Raw genomic sequence first — 21,557 nt, forward strand, 5'->3', positions numbered from 1 at the left:
GATTACTTGAAGCCAACATGGATTTGTCAAGAACAAATCCTGAAAGACTAATCTGATCTCATTTTTTGATCAGGTAACCTCCCTTGTGGAGTGTGGGAATGCCGTGGACATAACATACCTCGACTTTAGCAAAGCTTTCGACAAAGTGCCCCATGATATCCTGATTAGCACACTAGATAAAAGTGGGCTAGATGAAACAACAATCTGGTGGATCCACAGCTGGCTACAGAATCAGAGTCAAAGAGTGCTTATCAATGGGATCTTCTCAAACTGGGGAGAGGACACGAGCGGGGTGCCGTAGGGCTCAGTCCTGGGCCCAGTGCTCATCAACGTTTTTATTAATGACTTGGAGGAGGAGGTGCAGAGAATGCTTATCAGATTTACAGATGACACAAAATTGGGTGGGACAGCTAATACCCTGGAAGACAGAAACAAAATTCAAAGTGACCTTGATAGGCTGGAGTGCTGGGCAGAAAACAACAGAATGAAATTTAATAGGGATAAATGCCAAGTTCTGCACTTAGGAAAAAGAAACCAAACCCACCTCACAGGGTTGTTGTTGTGAGGATAAAATGGAGAGGAGGAGGATAATGTAAGCCGCCTTGGGTTCCTTGCAAGAGGAAAAAAGGCGGGGTATAAATGCAATAAATAAATAAATAAATAAAATGTGGCTACAAAAAAGGCAAATGCTATTTTGGGCTACAATAATAGAAGTATAGCTTCCAAATCATGTGAAGTTCTAATTCCCCTCTACTCAACACTGGTTAGGCCTCATCTGGAGTATTGTGTCCAGTTCTGGGCACCACACCTTAAGAAGGATGCGGACAAACTGGAGAGGGTTCAGAGGAGGGCAATCAAGATGATCAGGGGACTGGAAACAAAGCCGTACGAGAAGGGACTGAATGAACCGGGCATGTTTAGCCTTGTGAAGAGAAGACTGAGGGGAGATATGATACCGCTCTTCAAGTACTTTAAAGGTTGTCACAGAGGGAAGGCCAGGATCTCCTCTCGATTATCCTAGAGTGCAGGACACGAAATGACGGGCTCAAATTACTGGAAGACAGATTCTGGCTGAACATCAGGAGAAACTTCTCCTGCAGCAGGAGAAACTTCTCCTGCAGGAGCAGCAGCAGTGGCGAGGAGATACTTTGGCTGCTGCTGCTGCGCTTCCTTCTCCTGCACTCGCTATTAGGAGTGTGCGTGCCTGGTGCTGCTGCTACTCCAGAGGCTGGGCTGGGGCAGGCAGGTGAGAAAGCAAGCAAGATGGCCACCCTCTCTTCTTTCTCCTTTGGTGAAACGCTACTGCCACATGCTGCGCCTGACCAGGGCAAGAAAGAGGAGGTCAGGCCTAACATCAGGAAAAACATCCTGACTGTTAGAGCAATATCACAATGGAACCAATTCCCTAGGGAGGTAGTGGGCTCCCCACACTGGAGACATTCAAGACAAGGCTGGACAGACATCTGTCAGGGATGCTTTGACTTAGATTCCTGCATTGAGCAGGGGGTTGGACTCGATGGTCTTATAGACCCCTTCCAACCCTACTATTATATGATTCTATGAAATGAAAATGACAGAGTTCTGTAGTCGCATAAGAGAAACAAAGAGGAATAAAAAAACAATTCTGAGATAAATGGAACAAACTCTCTCTCTCTCTCGTTCTCTCTCTCTCTCTCTCTCTCTCTCTATATATATATATATATAATTTTAAGGAAAAAAGGAACCTATGAAGAAGAAAGACTACATGTCAGAAGTTCTGCTTTTGAGAGATTTAATCTGATCTAATGAGAAAGCATATACAAGATGAAACAATTCCTATGTTATTGTTAAGTCATGTCCAACTCTTCGTGACCCCATGGAACATAGCACGCCAGGCCTTCCTGTCCTCCGCTCTCTCCCGGAGCGTGCTCAAGTTCATATTCATTGCATCGGTGATGCTATCTAGCCATCTCATCCTCTGCCATCCCCTTCTCCTTTTGCCTTCAATCTTTCCCAGCACCAGGGTCTTTTCCAGTGACTTTTCTCTTCACATTAGGTGGCCAAAATATTTGAGCTTCAGCTTCAGTATCTGTCCTTCCAATGAGCACTCAGGGTTGATTTCCTTTAGGATGGACTGATTTGAACTCCTTGCAGTCCAGGGGACTCGTAAGAGTCTTCTCCAGCACCACAGTTAGAAAGCATCGATTCTTCGGCGCTCAGCCTTCCTTATAGTCCAGCTCTCACAGCCATACGTTACTACTGGGAAAACCATAGCTTTGATTAGATGGACCTTTGTCGGCAAGGTGATGTCTCTGCTTCTTACTATGCTGTCTAGGTTTGCCATAGCTTTCCTCCCAAGGAGCAAGCGTCTTTTAATTTCATGGCTACAGTCACCATCTGCAGTGATGTTGGAGCCCAAGAAAATAAAATCTGTCACTGCTTCCATTTCTTCCCCTTCTATACGCCAGGAAGTGATGGGGCCAGATGCCATGATCTTCATTTTTTTAATGTTGAGTTTCAAACCAGCTTTTGCACTTTCCACTTTCACCCTCAACAAGAGGCTCTTTAGATCCTCTTCGCTTTCTGCCATTAGGGTGGTATCGTCTGCGTATCTGAGGTTGTTGATAATTCTCCCGGCAATCTTAATTCTGACCTGTGATTCAACCAACCCGGAACAGTTCCTATACAGGAAGTCATGTTAGCTTTAAAAAATAGATGAAAAATAAAGCTGAAGGTTAACAGTTTAAAAATGACAAAGAGTCTTGTGGCATCTTAAAGATGAACAAATTTATTCTGGCATATGCTTTCGTGAACTATAGCTCACTTCATCAGATGCATGGAATATTATGGGGAGTTTCAGGTTTCTATACAATATATATGATGGGGCAGAATTGTAAAGAATGAGGTCAGAGGGACATTAAATGCAGAAAGTATTGACAGTAGCTGACACAGTATCTTATGCATTTATGTTCCTTCTTCTGGCCTCTCTGTTTAAAATTTATCCTCCCCACCACCATGCCCCCCAATATGTACTGTATATAAATCTGAAACTCTCTCTAACACTCTATGTATCTGATGAAGTGAGCTATAGTCCACAAAAGGTAGAATGAACTTGTTAGTATTTAAGATGCCACAATACTATTCATTGTCTTTCCTGCAGCAGACTAACATGACTACCTTTTGGAAATAGTTTTAAAATGGTAGCTAATAATACAGGAATGGGTAATAGGGCCAAAGTACATGATATATTAAACACATGATACTTAATCTGTCTGGGTTTTTTGTTTTGTTTGTGTTAAATAGCAACTACATGGCTGGGTGGAATCAAGATTGTTACTGCAGCATGCAAGGAAAGGGGATGTTTGTTTCCCGGCACCAGAGTCATAGCAAAAATTCTCCCCCCCGCTCCCACCACCACCACACCAAACTGCCAGAGGAGGGAAGACATTAATGAGCCTATTATTTAATTTGATAGCAGAGATTAGGAAAAAGCCAGAACCAAATGGAATTGGAAACATAAGAAAAGACAAACAGATAAAATGATCAAGAGGAAGAAAGGACAGAAAGAGGAAGCACAAATATGCATGAGTTTATGTATTTTAGTATTCTGATATTCTTGTACTGCCATGAACCTTTTGTCAAAGCTTTTACGCAATTATCAGCACAAGGAGGTAAACCACTGTGGTTGAAACTCTTGAAGTATTTCTTGAAGCAAAACAATTTGCATTGAGTAATGACCTGTAAATTATGCAAAGGAGCTTTTTCAACAGAATGCAAGAGGTTGAGTACCTTGAAAAGAAAGAGCTCTTCCTAAAGATTAATAACACTTGATGCATAAATAGAGGAACTCTTGCTTGCGATAAAGCTCATTTGCATCTAAAACTTAAAGCTTCGCAAATAAACATTAAGTACATAATTGAGATGTGGGTCACTGTGGGTTATTTAATCCACAATGCGTCTGGAGATGCCATTTTGCATATGCATAACCCTCAGCTTGTTGTAGAGTTATTTAATCCTTGCATAAGGAGTATAATCCGCAATGGCCAGGTTCATATGACAGGACAACCCGCTCATCAGGGATTGCATATTCAAAATGGCAGCCACCATAAGCTGTGGCTCCTCAAGGGTTAATTAACCCATGATGGGCTGTTGAGTCATGCAAACCAGCCCACTGTCAAAATCATTTTGCAGATTAATCAACCCTTAACAGGGTATATGAAGAATAGTACAAGTTTAAGTTTATTGCATATGTCCAAAGCACATTTAAAGATCTGGGTTGCAATTCCAAAAGAGATAAGAATGCTGCTTGTTATCTACTTTAAAGTCAGATTAACTCAAAATGTATACATCACTCTTACAAGCAAGCTTCGGAAAAATGGAAAATATACTCTTCCTCTTTGCCATTCTGTTCGTTGCACACATGAAAAAAGTCAAAGTCTCTTAAGGTATAAAACCGATTTGTTTGGTTTTTGTTTTCTATTCGTGACCATTTCTCCATTGGTCCTGATGCAACATAGAGGCGATGACTCCATCATCTGACCCACAGGTCCAGATACCAATGCAGTGGACCACTTTAAACTCTCCCAAAAGCATCTGTGGTGCCACAAGCCAAATTGCAAATTGCGCAAACAACCTGCACAGTGCAACCACACTGACAAAAAGGCAGACATCAAGGCCTGGAAATAATTCCAAAAATATCTTTGTGCATTAGCAAAACTATCTTAAATGTCTTCAAGAGCCTACCTAAGGCAGAGACAGCTGGTAATCCCCAAATTCAGGGTGTGTCAGGCAGGCCAAGGTTTGACAAGAAACCTCATAGGCTGAGGCTGGGACCTCACTTCAGGTCTGTCTATACCCATGGCTAAAACTATTTTTCAGTAATAAAAAGGAATATGGAATGTACACCATCAGTCCCTGTGATGGGAACACAGTATGAAGTCTCTGGATTGGCAAGATCTGCCCTCCAGCCTTGTCTGCTTCACAGAGTAAGACCTGCTGCCCTCCAGGCTCCAGCTTCCACTCTAGTGATGGGGAATGCGTGGCCCTCCCATTGTTATTGGGCTGCAACTCCCATCAGCCCTAGCCAGCACAGTCAATGGTGAGGGATGATGGGAGTTGCAGGCAAGGGCATTGCTAGGCCTGGGCCAATGGAGCCCTGGTGCCAAATCTGTTTCCTAGGACCCCAGATCTATTCCACAGAGCCCTGAGAGTCCATTGGTGCCAATGGAAGGGTTTTTTTTTTCCCCCTCAGCCTAATTGTCATGCAGGAGGCAATTTTCAAGGGGAATTGCAGCTGTGTGAGGGGGGAAAGGGTTAATTCCACTCTTCCCACACGCTAGAACACACATATCCCCCAAAATCTTCCCCTGCATGGCAACTAAGGTTTGGGGGGTGGGGGTTCCATTGATTTGGGATGATCTGGGTCAGGCTGTAAATTAATTGAAAATTTTATTTTATTTGAGATGATTTGGAGAGATTCAGCTATTAAGCGGTATAGAAATGAAATAAAAATACATTAATAAATAAATAATAAATATTTCTAAATTTGCATATATAGATATAACTTAGCATATGCAGATTTTATCCAGATTTGTGTCCTGTGGGCCTGGCCCCCAAATCTTTGTGTCTAGCAATACCACTGGTTGCAATCCAACAACATCTGGAGAGCCACACGTTCCCCATCCCTGTTCCACTCCCTTCAGCTTCCAGCTGTTTCCACCTTTTTCACACCCTCCAAGGCTTAGATCCCAGCAGTCCATAGACTTAATCAGGTCCTGCCATGATGCCGCATTCAAGTCTTTCTGACTACACCTGCCCCCCAAGTCACATGATTCTATGAATCAATGTGATGAAGAATTGATGCCCACAAGACACGAACCACACCCTTCATTTAGCAACTCTGCAGCATTTTCTTAACGCTGCTGAAGCAAAGCAGCTATTGGTCGAGTAATATATAAAACCAGTTGTCTCTTGGAAAACAGTTCAGCTGAAATCTTGACAGGTGGCCTGGCAAAGTAAATCTGTTTAAGAATTGTGCACTGTTAACATCTGATTCTTTGTAAAATGCACAAGGCAGAACGCACATACTGCAACAAACAGCAAGGGTGTACCATCTGTCTGCGGGACAAGTTAGAGAAAAACAAAAAGAGCAAGGGCCGATTACAGCCCCATCCTCAAACTCCTTTACTTTCAACCACTGTTTCAGTGTCATGGAGCACATGATTGGAGGACTGCAGGCTAAAGACAAATGCTAGTAATATGGAAAGCTGTAGGAAATCATTCTTTCTGGATCAATCCAGGAGGCCTCAGTGCCTGTACCAACCAGACCACAGAAGGCTGAGAGAGCTAAGCATTCAGCAAAACAAAGTTAAAGATGTCCATTAACTGCGCAGCCTTCTCCTATGAATAAATCAAGATGTAACAGATGGATCTGCTACATGAACTCAAACTGGAAAATTTCAGTGACAGGTTTTAACACTAATGAAACAGAACAAGCTTTGAACCAAACATTGTTTGGAAAGTAAATTAGAAATAAGAGGAAAAAATAACTCCTTTTAAATGGTGATAAACGACCAGGATTACACAGCTTAGCACATTAAGGGAGAAATCCTATACACAATTATCTGGCAGTCAGTCCCAATGCATTCAGTGGGGCTTACTTGTGAGTAGACATGTACAGGATTGTGCTGTCAGTGGAAGATATTCCCCTAAAACCAAAGGATCACTTTCTGCTAGCCAGGATCTGCATTGGGACTCAAGCCTCAGCACATATACATGTATATCTGTCCCATCCACATCAAGAGAAATGTCTACTTCAGAGTAAGTGTTCCCCAGATCCTCTGAGCTCAAGCAACAGTCCTCACATTTTTAAGAGCTGGCATTTTTAAGCCGGCTCTTAAAAAGGCCCCATAATGGTAAAAGTCTTCACCAATGTTGTGTGAGCAGACTTCCACATGCCCTCTCTTCCCCACCCCACACCCCAAATCTACTCCAGAGGATCCTATAACCCTCCAAAGCAAAATTCGGAGGGAGCGGGGACAGCACGGGGGAAGGAAATTCTGTTCCGCCAGCAGTTTCCATTCCACTGATGGATGGCCAACATTGGATCCAACACTGTATGTGTTTTCAGACAGTGGAGGCTGGTGGCTCTGAGGTCAGTGCAGCCACCAGCCTCCACCTCTCTTAGAGGGGGCCAGCTCAGGCAGACAGTACAGGTGCCTGCCTCCCTTGCCTAGAGAGCCGCCACCATTGCCGCCCGCCCACTGTCATCACAGCAGTCCTGCTTTTCCTTGAGAGAAGCAACAAAGAAGTCTTGGCTCTGTGGTTTGCGTTCCTTGTTTTCTGCTGCTCTTGCATGCAGTTGGGAGGAGGAAAAGCAGGAGAGACGCTAGCAACACTAGAGGACAATCACGAAAGGAAACAGCCCGGGGGACCTTACTCCTTCTACCACAGTGGTGGAGCACTTTTTTTCTAAATTGAGAACTATTGACACGGGGGGGGGGGGGAACAATCAGGGGCCCAATTTGTTTTTCTGTTGGTCAATGGCCCAAGAAGGACACATTTGAAAGCATGGATCAGGTCAGCATTCAGCCAGCCTGATTGACAACTTCTAAGCTCTCCTCAGACTCGCACCCCACTTTCCTCTCTGGAAAACCTCTGTCGAGAAGAAGCTTCCAGTCACCCTGAACCCAAAGTTGCCATAATACCGCAGCTTAGGGCTCGCTGTGACCACTGCAGTCTCTGCTTCTTTGCTAACACTTGCACAGACCGGATGATCAGAATCTTTCACACACATCATAGAATCATAGAATCATAGAATAGTAGGGCCTACTAGAATAGTAGGGTTGAAAGGGGCCTACAAGGCCATCGAGTCCAACCCCCTGCTCAGTGCAGGAATCCAAGTCAGAGCATAGAATCATAGAATCATAGAATAGTAAGGTTGGAAGGGGCCTACAAGGCCATCGAGTCCAACCCCCTGCTCAATGCAGCATCCCTGACAGATGGCTGTCCAGCCTCATCTTGAACGCCTCCAGTGTGGGAGAGCCCACCACCACCCTAGGTAATTGGTTCCATTGTCGTATTGCTCTAACAGTCAGGAAGTTTTTCCTGATGTTAGGCCTGACCTCCTCTTTCTTGCCCTGGTCAGGCGCAGCATGTGGCAGTAGCGTTTCACCAAAGGAGAAAGAAGAGAGGGTGGCCATCTTGCTTGCTTTCTCACCTGCCTGCCCCAGCCCAGCCTCTGGAGTAGCAGCAGCACCAGGCACGCACACTCCTAATAGCGAGTGCAGGAGAAGGAAGCGCAGCAGCAGCAGCCAAAGTATCTCCTCGCCACTGCTGCTGCCGCTGCTGCTGTCTCCACGTCTCTGCTGGTATGCACGCCAGCCTGCCCAATTGGGAAATGCCATGGCTTGCCCACAGGAGGTTATAGAGCAGGGACAGGCACCAGTGTGCCTCCAGTCAGCTTCCTCGGTGCCCACCAAGGTGCCCAACCCCTCCCACTTAAAAAAAAATTAACAAAGAAGTTTCCATTGGCACTGAAAAGTATAAGTTTAAAGATGTTATTTAATGTGTTTGGGGGCTCAGACCCCACCTCTGCCTTGGACTTACTCTGGGTAGGTTAATTGCTCTTTGTGACTAGCCATACCTCCTAAGGCAGCCATTTTGTGGTGGTGCCCAGGACAGTTTCTAAAATTGCCAAACGTGCCCATGGGTCCAGAAAGGTTGCCTACCTCTGTTGTAGGGTCTGGTGGGCTTGAAGAGCCCTGTGCCCACTGGGTCTGGAGAGCCCGATGGGCTGGATGGAATCAAACCAGCAGTCACATGCTCCCCTACCCACGTTCTACCAAGTAAGACCTAGACTGACTCAGAATCATGCTGCAGAATCATAGCTACGATTCTCACCCCTGCTGGGGAGGGGGAATGAATTTTCCCAGTAACAAGATATTGTTCCCTATTGTAATGTAAAATATTCTGAAGAGGCTTGCTCTTGAATGGGCAATTAGGCATTACAAAAGACCCATTCCTGGTAGAGATGAAAACTGCTTGGAGTGGTTTGTTAACGTGGATCAACACAGCTGTCTGAGCTTTGGGACTCTACCTTGGGTCGTAACTATGGGGACTGTCATAATGTCCACCTGGACATCAAGATTTACCACCACATCACTGCCCATTGGCTCCTGGGGAGACAACTAATGGCCTGAGAGAAATCAGAGTCCAGCTGGGACAGCCACCTGCCACCTTTCCCAGGAGCTAATCCGAGATCTGTGTGCTCTGAGAGACTGACCGAGTTCACATAATGACTGTAGCCCATCATGGCTTATTTAAGCCACAGTGGGTTGTGGAATATGCGGGTGACCATTTTGAATACTGAAACCACAGCAGGCAGTTGCCATAGCTTATTGTGTCATGCAAACCTGGCAAGGGTGGCTTATGTGAGGGTTAAATAACCTTTGGACTGTTTTAAACTGTTTGTTTAACCCTCGCATAACCCACCCTCGCTGGGTTCGCATGACATGATAAGCCATGGTGACCACCCACCATGGCTTGAATATTCACAATGACCACTGACATGCACTGCAACTCTCTGTGGCTTAAATAAGCTACAGTGGGCTGTGGTGATCATGCAAACCAGCCCAAAGGCAGGAGAAGGAGGAAGCCCAGCCAAGGAGCTCATCCCATAAAGCTCTGAGAAGACAGACCACTAACGGGCTTGAGACACGTCTGCTCCTACTATTTTGACTTTTGTAACACATGTTTATTTTAGTATTAAATGGTAAAGAATCTTGAATTTTTTGTTTTTTAAAATTTAAAAAAAATTAAAATTTTTAATTTTAAAAATTAAAAAAAAATTGTTTTTTAAAGGGTAGGGTTACTTGTCTTGTTGGTACACAATTATAAATGACACTTCCTGAGTGTCAGAGCAATACGACAATGGAACCAATTACCTGGGGAGGTGGTGGGCTCTCCCACACTGGAGGCCTTCAAGACGAGGCTGGACAGCCATTTGTCGGGGATGCTCTGACTTGGATTCCTGCATTGAGCAGGGAGTTGGACTCGATGGCCTTGTAGGCCCCTTCCAACCCTACTATTCTATGATTCTATGAATGCCATAGCCAAGAGGCAGTGTATAAAATGCCCTAAGTAAGCAATAAAGAAAAGAATAGCTACCTCACATATTGTAAGATAAAAGCAGACACACACTAAATGTTTAATATATACCAGCTTTTAATGGAAGATGATGGAACTGACATATATAGTCTGCTATTCCATCTAGCCAAGGATGGTTTGTTCTGACTGGCTGTGACTTTCTGAGGTTTCAGGAGAAGGTGTTCCCAGTCCAGCTACCTGAGATCTCTCAACTGGCTTATTGCAGCGACTGAGCCCGGGTCTACCTGCATACAAAGCATGTGCCCTGTCTCTGAGCTATGGCCATTCTTTGTGCGCAGAGCACGACTTCTGAAGTATCAAATAGCCTGTTTGTGGGGGAGGGGAAGCACACACACAAAAGATGTTTCATGGACTCACAGTCAGGTGCTCCCTGAGTTGCAAACTGAGCCCGCGGGAGTCAGCATGCAAGGTTTTGCTGGAAGAAGGGCTGAGCGGGAAGCATGCCACTTATGTGCGTTCTGCGAGCATGCTGAGCTAAAGAGGATGCCATAAGAAGCCCTGCATGCAAGTATATAATAACTGCTCTTTCAGGCAACTTAGGGCCAATTCCAGCACAATCTCTTTTCCTCCACACATGCACCTTCCTCCATATATAGCCCTTCTGGGACAAGACTGCCCATCTCAACTGTACTGTACTGTTTTTTTAAAGCATTCCTGCTGAGGCATATAGACAGAAAACATGGCACTGGAATGAAAACTTCCAATTATGGTGGTACAGTGTGTGACAGTTTTGGCTCTTTACATATGTCATATGGCTTTTCTTTTTTTGTTTTTTAAAGGGTAGGGTTACTTGTCTTGTTGGTACACAATTATAAATGTACACTTTCTATCAACCACCACCACCACCACGCCCAAAAGAGGCAAGAAGTTATATGAATTTGCCATAGCAACTGATTTCTTAAGACTTAAAAAACCAAAATATTCAGGTGAATTGGCCACAGTGATAGAAGAGAGCTGCATATTTAAATATTTTTGAACACATACTGTGTGTTCTTATTTCTACTAACAATAACAGTGCTGTGTGAAGTGTACCACAATTGCTACAGTTAATACATTGCTAAGAGAATTCTGAGCAGTTTCCAGCTGTGATATATTAACAATCCTACTGCAGAGTGCTTTGTTTTAACTACCAAAATTCTAGACACAGCTGAAATTGTGTCTTCCTCTGAAGTCCAACTCCAGAACTGCAAAGCAAATTATAATCTGATAATTCCATTATAGAAATAAAAAAGAATGTGCATTTAAACATTCACCTGTCAAATGACTCCAGTAAGGTTGAAATCCCTGCCTTTAAGATTTCATCCTCTGCTAAATAAAAACCTTTATCATTATTGTAGTTGTTCCATCAATAGCCTAATACGTCAGACTTTCTTCTGCCTGTATGTCAACGTACATCATGCCAATGGAGTCTGGTGGCTCCACTGTCAGTGGGATGGTGAATCTGCTCTGGATCTCAATCAGAACTCTAAAGGAGATATCCAAGTTCTGACTGATTCTGACGGAAACCCAGAGCAGATCCACTGCCCCACTGATGGAGCCACCAGCCTCCACTGCTTCATACTAATCTGGGACAAATTTAGCCTAAATAAGCAAAATCCATCTAATCTATTCCTAAATTTCTATTTGGAGGTGTACAGTGGAGTTTTTTTACAATCTAACACTGAACATTATCCAGCCAAAGCTACTTTAAAAGCACTTAGAGTCACCGCTAATTTGTAAGAGAGATCCATCCACAAGACTTTTACACACACTGCAGATGTGGATGGGCATCTGGATGCCCACCCAGCTTTTCTATTTGTATTATGATGTTTATCCAAGCCCTACAGAATACGCTAGATGTGCCTTTGAGTGGAAACAGGGATATGCACCTGAACCTAAAGCCACCAGCTGTTACGTACAACTAGTTGCTGAAAAAGGTTGACTGGGACCATTGGGTTGGCAAACGCAATGGGACTTCCCCATCCTCTTCTCCCCCTGCAGTTCCCTGCCCCCAGCACATCCAAAATCAGCTCCAGGGGGTCCCCAACCCTCCAGAGCTGATTTGGTGTGTGCAGTGGGTGGGGAAATCCATTCCGCCAGTGGTCTCCTTTCCACTGCTAGAACAACACTGTTGGATCCAACCCATTATTTTAATGGGAAGATTTAAATGTATGCTTAACTCTAGCTTAAAGTAAAGAACTCCACAGTGCAATCTTATATGTGTCTACTCTGCTGGTAAGCTCCATTAAATTCAATAAGACATACTCCCACTGATAAATGTGTATAGCAAGCTCCCCAAAGCTGGTGCCCTTCAGAAGTTTTGTATTTCAAATCCATCAGCCACAGTTCTTATGTTCTTATGAGTTGTAGTCCAAAAATCTAGAGGGCACACACTGGGGGAAGCTGGTGTATAGGATTGCAGCCTAAATGTGCTTATTACTGGCTTGTGATGTAGATGCAATTCCCACTGATTTCCATGTAATGTGTTTAGGATTAGAGTATAAAATTAAGTGTATTTGAGAAGTGAGTGAAGACCAGGATAATTAGATTAATTTCACTCCAATGCAAAAAAGTGGCTTTAAATTACTGAAATGTTCAAGGATGAATAACCGTTACTCATTTTTTCCAATGTACTATAGTGATAAGATGAATTTAGGACAATACAGAGCATTAATAAGGTTTATCTATACTAACTGCCAAGTATTAACACTTGCTCTTTCTATACAGATGGTTTAAGCAGTCTCCTTGACTTATGCTGAACTAAACTGCTCAGTTCATCTCCAGTCATAAGTATGACTGAATATTAATCATCTTGTGCTGGTTGGTCAAATATCCATGTAGCAAAAAGCTTAGGAATTTCAGATGAAACATTCATAGGCATTTTATGACTTAATTATTACATTTCCCCCCCTCGCACAAATTTTCAGATACAACTCCTTCCCCAAGCCTTTGCAAACCAGCAATACACTTTGCTGGCATTTAAAGGAACCATTTATCTTTGTCATGGATACCACCGTATATAACTGCCAGCAGACAGCAGCATCCATGCAACTAACTAACTAACTAACTAACACACTCTCTCTCTCCTAGCACACAAGAAAGCCTGCTTATAGTCAACTTCTTATTAACAAGACAGTTAAGCTGGTTAAAAATTATCCCCTTTAATTCACTTAAATCTCGTTGATTCTACACAATCTGCAACTGACTTGTACTGCTGAAGGCAAGCAAGAGAGGCACTCCAAGAAAAACACACACACAACTTTCTTCTAGTCTCTTTCATAAAATATTCCATAGCAAGCTTTACATGCAACATTTGTGTTTTAATTATTTTTTAAACGGTCTGACTATTTCCTCTTCCCTGCATTCACAGAAACTACAGCTTTAGTTGATTAATGTAACAGTGCAAGTGGGGGTAGGGTCGCAGACCTTTTTGCCATGTTAAAGGCATACCATAAAATCTGTCTACTTGATTAAAAACCCAAGCCTATGCACATAAAAGCAAGTCCTCTTAGTACAATGAGACTTTCTTCCAAGTAAGTGTGTGCAGGAATGCAGCCTAAGGCAGTCTTATCTGATTAAATATAACCAACATGACCTTCTTTTTTTCATGGAGGGTATATCAGTACACCATTTAAAAATCTTCATATAAATAAGCTTCTTTCTTCACAGAAGTGGAAAAGATTAAAAGCTCTGTGTTCCAAAACCCCTAACAGATCAAAATGGGATTATGAACAAAACCTTTCAAAGACATTTTCAGTATTAATTGTATTCTTCGTAAATAGAAAGCAAAACCTGATCTCACAGAGAGTGACAAGCCCCACTAGTATATTCATCACTAGAAACATCTATAAATACAAGTACTGATATAGTTCTCTAAGAGAAGGGGGTGGGGAGAGCAACAGAAAGAAGCACCAAAACATTCAGATTTAACCTTGGGCAGAACAGAATTAGAACTCTAGTTTAAGTCAACCAACGGTTTCCAATATCCTTGAAAGGTACTGTAATTCGGATGACACAAAACCCCCGATGCTTAAAAGAAGAACCAAGTTCAGCTTTAGGAAGCATCTCATAGAAGTACAACATACCTGGGAAAGCTATGGAGGGGGGAGGGGGAGACCCGGATGCCTAGTGAATGTGCTCAACATGCCCTTCAGCCTGAGCACTCGGGCGTTTGCCCTTGTTCTACACACACACACACGCACACACACGCACAGCGTTGACAGCAGACGCATGGATCCTTGCAAATGTCTCCTTGTGTTAGCGTTTGTGTTGCTGTGTGACCCTTTGCAAAAAGGGGCTGAAGAGAGATTGCAATGCAAAGACATCGAAACAGTTGTATAACACCGAATCGAAATGCAAACTGGAGTGACGGCGGTCAGCCAGGGAATCATCTGCACAAAGGGGTGAACTTAAGCCACGGGTGAAGGCACGACTGCCCACATCAGATGAAAGCAACCGCATGCAAGACCGATCGCCCGTGAGTGCGAAGACGGGAAACGCACGGAGACGGATTAGAAGCGCTTGCCGTCACCGGGAAGGCGATGGAAGGAACGAACGAACGAAGCCAGGACCCGCCAGATGGGCAGATGGAGACCCGGGGACGGGTGACAAGGGAGATGGAATGGGCGGCAGGAACCGAAAAGGCTCCGAGGCTGACACGGAAGACCGAGGATCAGGAGAAATGGCAGGTGGAGGCGCGCGCCAGGGCAGGCGGGCGCTTGCAAAGGCTCGGACCGGCGTGCGCGGAGGGCCGCTCACTGGCCGGCGGCGGCGGCGGCGGCGGCGGCCGGGGCGTCTCTCTCCCCGCGCTTACCTGGCAGTCGGTGCCCGTGACGCCCGGGGGGCAGGCGCAGCGATAGGCGGGCTGGGGCGAGAGGAAAAGCGCCGGCAGGCGGCGCGGCACGGCGTGGAGCTTGGCCAGCGCCGTCGAGCAGGTGCCGTTGTTCCTGCAGGGCTGGCTGAGGCAGGGGTCCGCGGCGCCGTCGAGGGGCGCGGCGGCGGCGGCGGCCGGGCCGGCGAGGCAGGCGCGGCGCTGGGCCAAGCCGAGGAGCAGCAGCAGGAGCGGGGCGGCGCGGGGCAGCATCCTGGCGCGGGCGGCCCCTGGAGCAAGCCGCGCAGCGCGCCCGGGTCTCGGCGCTCCGGCGACCGGCGAGGAGAGGCGGCGGCGGCGGCGGCGGCGGATGCGGCTCCCCGGCTCCGGCAGCGCGCGCGCGGGCGGGCGGGGGCTGGGGAGGGAGTGGCCGGCCGGGCGACGCGCCGGCGCCAGCAGCCGGCAGAGGGCGCTCCCGCCTAGCGCGGCGCCCGGAGCGCGCGGAGCGGCGCAGCCGGCTCGGCGAGGGCGGCCGCCCGGGGCAGGGCGGCGGCGGGCCGGGGCCGGGCGCTCGCGGAGCGCTCGCCGCCTGGGCGCGAATTCCCCCCGCGGCGCCGTCTCCGCTGCCCGGCCCGTCAGCCCCCGGCCCGCCCCAGCATCCGAGAGGCTGGAGCGCCAGCCCCTGGGGGCCCCGGGCGGGGCGGCTGGCGGCCCTGGCGTCAGTGGGGCCGGGAATCCGCCCCGGGCTCCAGCCCGACGGCTGGAGGAGCTGCCCAAGGCGCAGGAGCCATCCGGGGCTGTGGCTCAGCACTTCGGAGAGCTCCTTCGGCGCTCAAACTGGCCCTGCCCGAAACCCGCATCGCGGCCCCCGCCTCCGCTGGCACCAGGCCGCGAAAGCGTGTCAGACCCGGGGGGGCGGGGGGCAGAGGGGGGTCCGGTCCCTGCGCGTCTCCACACGCACAGCCCAGGAGTTTACCGGGCGACCTTGGCTCACTGCCGTTCCTCACCCTCGTCTACCTCGCAGGGTTGCTGTGAGGATGGGGCGGGGGGGAGGGGAGAAGCCACATATGCTGCCCTGAGCGCCTCACGGGGAGGGCAGAGGGGGCTCTGGGCCTGTGTGTGGGAGAGTTACAAAGCACGGCCGGGTCTCGGCCCTTCTGGCTTCAGAAACGGGACCCGGGTGGGTGTGCGCCGGACCCCGCGCCTCTTCCCTCAGAAGCAGGTCCCAGGGAGCTTCGCCCCGCGTGTGCTGAGGGAACGAGCAACGCGGGGCTCCGTCCCAGAGGAGAGGCTGCCGGCTCACTTGGGCTGCTCGCGCCCGCCCGCGCCGGTGGCAAGGCTGCGGCAAAGCACCCGGGGAGCGGCGCTTGCTCTGGGTGTTTCCGTTCTCCTTGCTGCAGTAGGAGTCACAGCTCACGGAACATGGGCTCATTTTCCCTCTGTGAACCTGGGAGTTGTTACTTTATAACGACCAGCCAGTCTGGGCATAAGAAAGCCATATATCCTGCATACGAAGAGCAAGCGCGTGCTCCGAGCGTGGAGCTTTTTATAGCCAACCCGGCGCTATCCGCGCGCACGAGGCAGGCTCGGGGGAAACCCCAAAGTTTGCATCACTACAGGCAATGTTTGGGAGAGGGTGGAAATCCTGGCGAGGGGAGAAGAGGAGTGAGCATGCTCACTGGCCACTGAGAGACAAAATTTCGGGGAGGGGTAGAACGGAATATCCTGGAAAAGGGCATTGCTGGCTGGAACCCTGGACAGGAGCACTCCACACTGCAACATTTTGTTGCAGGGCCCACTTGTATCTGTGTAGTGGCCAATAATTCCCCCAAATCTATATCTTCCTCCGTTTCAAAGCAAGTCATATAAATCAATGAAAGAGAGAGCGCAAGAGCGCTGGTCATTAGTAACAGGGCAGGGTTGGGGTGGCAAAACATGGACACCACACTGCTGCCTTTCTCCTCCCATCCCATGGCTGTCTGTATGTTTGAAAGGCGAATGGGGCAGTGCTTACAGTTTTCCAGTGCATCATTCCCCCTGCTCAGGAGCTGGCTTGAGTGGCTTCAGGAAAAGAAGCAATGGCAGTTCCAGGGTTATGGCAATAAGGGTGATACAATTCTGATGCTTTTCTCTCTCTCTCTCTCTCTCTCTCTCACACACACACACACACACACACACGCCAAAGAGTTGACTTCTTTGTAGGGTAGGGCCTGAGGCAAGGTGGTGCATTACATGCTTCCCTCACACCCAAACCCAGCTGTGCACACCCATGGATGCACGCATGTGTACATGCCTGCATCTCCATCAGCTTCCCCCAGTTTGGAGCAGGGAGGGATGGCCCATGCCATTTGGATGTCTAAGGAGGAGGACAGGTTGGCACCCTGGCCCCCATTCCATGTACAGAAGCTGACTGGACTAGTAGCTGAATTTATTTCAACACTGGTGATGGGGCAGTGTCCTAAGGGCAACGGGCCATCTATTTTAGGGGGTGGAAAGCAGGCCATGTGGCACACACCCCTCTTTCATCCCAACACCTCACTGCTGCTTTCTGTCCCCAGGCATCCACAAACCCAGGCATGTGCCTGAGCATGTCAGGGGCAAGGTTACACATAGTTATCTTATAATGAGTCAGTCCATTGCACAGAAATACAGGAGGAGGAGCTTGGTAGCCCCATCGAGAGCATCTGGGTTGAAATAAATGGAGCAAAGAATAAAAGGAACCTGGTGGTCAGAGTCTACTACCGGCCACCCAATCAAGGAGAAGACAAGGATGAAACTTTTGAAAAGCAAATAGCCAATGTTTTAAGGAAGCATGATGTAGTAGTAATGGGGGACTTCAATTTCCCCGATATTTGTTGGGAGACAAATTCTGCAAAACATGGCCCCTCCAGGAAATTCCTGACTTGTGTGGCGGATAACTTTCTCCTACAGAAAGTAGAGGAAGGAACTAGAGGATCGGCTATCCTTGACTTGATCCTAACCAACAGAGATGACTTAGTGGATAAAGTAGCAGTTACAGGAACTCTGGGGGAAAGCGACCATGTTGTACTTGAGTTCTTGGTTCTAAGGGAAGCAAAAGCCGAGTGTAGTCAAACGCGTACCCTGGATTTTAGGAAAGCTGATTTTCATAAACTCAGAACAATGATCAGTAAGGTCCCAAGGCAAGCGATGCTAGCGAGAAAAGGAGTCCAAGATGGGTGGGAGCTTTTAAAAAAGGAAATTCTCAAGGCACAATCACAAACAATTCCAACAAGAAGAAAAGGTGGAAGACAACAGAAGAAGCCAATGTGGCTTCACAAAAAGCTTAGGGATGACCTGGAAACAAAAAAGGACACATATAGGAAGTGGAAAGAAGGCCAAGTAACAAAGGAAGAGTACAGGCAGATAGCACAGAATTGCAGGGATGGCGTCAGGAAGGCTAAAGCTGAGAATGAGCTGAGGTTAGCAAGGGATGTTAAAAACAACAAAAAGGCTTTCTTCAGCTACGTGCATAGTAAAAGGCAGAGGAAAGAAATGGTGGTTCAGCTATTAAATAAGGATGGAAAAATGATAACAGATGACAAAGAAAAGGCAGAGGTGCTCAATTCCTACTTTGGCTCAGTCTTCTCCCAAAAGAGGGTCTATGACCCCCCTGGCAAAGGCGAAGTACAGGCTGAAGGGGCAGGATTGCAGCTTGAGATCGACAGGCATATGGTCAAGGAACACCTCATTACTTTGAATGAGTTCAAATCTCCAGGGCCAGATGAACTGCATCCTAGAGTCATAAAGGAACTGGCAGAAGAACTCTCAGAACCGCTGTCTATTCTCTTTGAGAAATCATGGAGGACGGGGGAAGTGCCAGATGACTGGAGGAGGGCTAACGTTGTCCCTATCTTCAAAAAGGGTAAAAAGGAGGAACCTGGGAATTACAGACCAGTCAGTCTGACATCAATCCCTGGGAAAATTCTGGAGCAGATCATAAAGCAATCCATCTGGAAGCACCTTGACAACAATGCCGTGATTACTCGAAGCCAACATGGATTTGTCAAAAACAAGTCCTGCCAGACAAATCTGATCCCATTTTTTGATCAAGTAACCTCCCTTGTAGACCGTGGGAATGCTGTAGACATCATATACCTTGACTTCAGCAAAGCTTTCGACAAAGTGCCCCATGATATCCTGATGAGCAAATTAGCTCGAAGTGGGCTAGATGAAACAACGATCCGGTGGATCCACAGTTGGCTACAGAATCGGACTCAAAGAGTGCTTATCAATGGGACCTTCTCAAGCTGGGGAGAGGTCATGAGTGGGGTACTGCAGGGCTCAGTCCTGGGCCCAGTGCTCTTCAACATTTTTATTAATGACTTGGAGGAGGAGGTGCAGGGAATGCTGATCAAATGTGCAGATGACACAAAATTGGGAGGGATAGCTAATACTTTGGAAGACAGAAACAAAATTCAAAGTGATCTGGATAGACTGGAGCGCTGGGCAGAAAACAACAGAATGGCATTTAATAGGGATAAATGCCAAGTTCTGCACCTAGGAAAAAGAAACCAAATGCACAGTTACAAGATGGGGGATACATGGCTCAACCACACTACGAGCGAGAAGGATCTTGGAATTGTTGTCGATCACAAGCTGAATATGAGCCAACAATGTGATGTGGCTGCAAAAAAGGCAAATGCTATTTTGGGCTGCATTCATAGAAGCATCGGTTCCAAATCCCAGGAAGTACTAGTTCCCCTCTACTCATCACTGGTTAGGCCTCATCTGGAGTACTGTGTCCAGTTCTGGGCACCACACTTTAAGAAGGATGCAGACAAACTGGAGAGGGTTCAGAGGAGGGCAACAAAGATGATCAGGGGACAGGAAACAAAGCCCTATGAAGAGAGACTGAAAGAACTGGGCATGTTTAGCCTTGAGAAGAGAAGACTGAGGGGAGATATGATAGCACTCTTCAAGTACTTGAAAGGTTGTCACAGAGAAGAAGGCCAGGATCTCTTCTTGATCATCCCAGAGTGCAGGACACGGAATATTGGGCTGAAGTTACAGGAAGCCAGATTCCGGCTGAACATCAGGAAAAACTTCCTGAGTGTCAGAGCAATACGACAATGGAACCAATTACCTGGGGAGGTGGTGGGCTCTCCCACACTGGAGGCCTTCAAGACGAGGCTGGACAGCCATTTGTCAGGGATGCTCTGACTTGGATTCCTGCATTGAGCAGGGGGTTGGACTCGATGGCCTTGTAGGCCCCTTCCAACCCTACTATTCTATGATTCTATGATTCTAGCCCAGTACTCTCCAGGGTTTCCAGCAGGTGTTTTTCCAGCCCTACCTGGAGATGCTGGGGACTGAAGCTGCAACCTTCTGCATGCAAAGCAGGTGCCCTGCCACTGAGCTGCAGCCCTTCCTGGCATGGTCCCAAGTGTTGCTTAAATAAGCCATGGTGGGCTGCAGTGATTCTGTGAACCGGCCCTGTGATTCTATAGGTGGGAGGGGGAGAAGCAAGAGAAGGAAAGCTCTCACCTCAAGCTCAGCTGTGAAACATCACAGGTATTCAGGGGGGGGGGGGAGCCATAGCATAGCACCTTATTTGCATGCAAAAGGTCCCAGACTCAACCCTTTATGCTGACGGATTTGGTAGGAGGAGCTAGGAAAGATCAGAGGCCTTTCCAGTTGGGCAATATGGGGCTAGGGGAATCCATGGTCTGACTTGCTATAAGGCAGTTTCCTATGACCAACTACTGCATATCATAGCGACAGCCCAATATCCGGAGCGATGGCAACAGAAAGTGTTGTTTGAATTAAGCTGAACTGATTGCTCAAACTGATCATGTTAGTAGCCTAATCATAGCAGACTCCTGTATTCTTTCTTACCTCCAAGTTGATGTGAAGGGAGATGCAATTTTCTATTACTTCTCAACTCTTTCACTCCTTGTCTGCCGAGTGTTGATGCACCCATGGTGCCACACTAACTCCCTCTGCTGGCCCTTTGGTTCCTATTATTACTCCATATTTTTCACTAAGCCTCTATCCCTTCACATACTGACTGCCCTCACAATTCCTAGGCAATGCCATGGAGAACACATTTACTGAAACATACGTTTTCTCACCTCCAGTAGGGTTTACTGCAGTCTCCCTATTCTACATTAACTCCTTCTAAATGGAGAATGTTCAGAATTAACCCACTCTGAGAATACTTGTGTGAAAAGCAGTATATAGATTAAAATGAATTAGAGTTTTACCATTACTATTTATAATTTTATGGGGCCGTGGTGGCTTAGTGGTTAAGACGCCGAACTGCAGACCGGAAGGTCGGCAGGACAGCAGTTCGAGACCTGAGTGCTGCGTGACGGAGTGAGCTCCTGTCTTCAGTCCCAGTTTCTGCCAACCTAGCAGTTCGAAAGCAAGAAATTGCAAGTAGATAAATAGGTACCACTTCGGCAGGAAAGGTAACAGCGTTCCATGCACCTCGGTGTTCAGTCATGCCGGCCACATGACCACGGAAGCGTCTTCGGACAGCGCTGGCTCTTCGGCTTAGAAATGGAGATGAGCACCACACCCTAGAGTCGGACACGACTGGTTTGGGACACCTTTACCTTTTTTTTACTTTTTATTTATAATTTAGGTACTGTTGTGGCCC

At 47.2% G+C, this 21,557-nt stretch overlaps 1 protein-coding gene across 1 annotated transcript in view; it reads right to left on the reverse strand.

Moving 5' to 3' along the window:
• DNER (delta/notch like EGF repeat containing) overlaps nucleotides 1-15,443 on the reverse strand; it is a 234,016-nt gene extending 218,573 nt beyond the window's left edge. The window contains exon 1 of the mRNA XM_084842030.1: nucleotides 14,939-15,443. Within this exon, the coding sequence (XP_084698156.1) occupies nucleotides 14,939-15,208 (270 nt within the window). The 5' untranslated portion in view covers nucleotides 15,209-15,443. The remainder of the gene's footprint in view (nucleotides 1-14,938) is intronic.
• Between the last annotated feature and the right edge of the window lie 6,114 nt (nucleotides 15,444-21,557).

Source organism: Heloderma suspectum, chromosome 3 (assembly GCF_057233095.1).
Source record: "Heloderma suspectum isolate Gila_16-S chromosome 3, 16-S_ref, whole genome shotgun sequence".
Lineage (NCBI taxonomy): Eukaryota > Metazoa > Chordata > Lepidosauria > Squamata > Helodermatidae > Heloderma > Heloderma suspectum.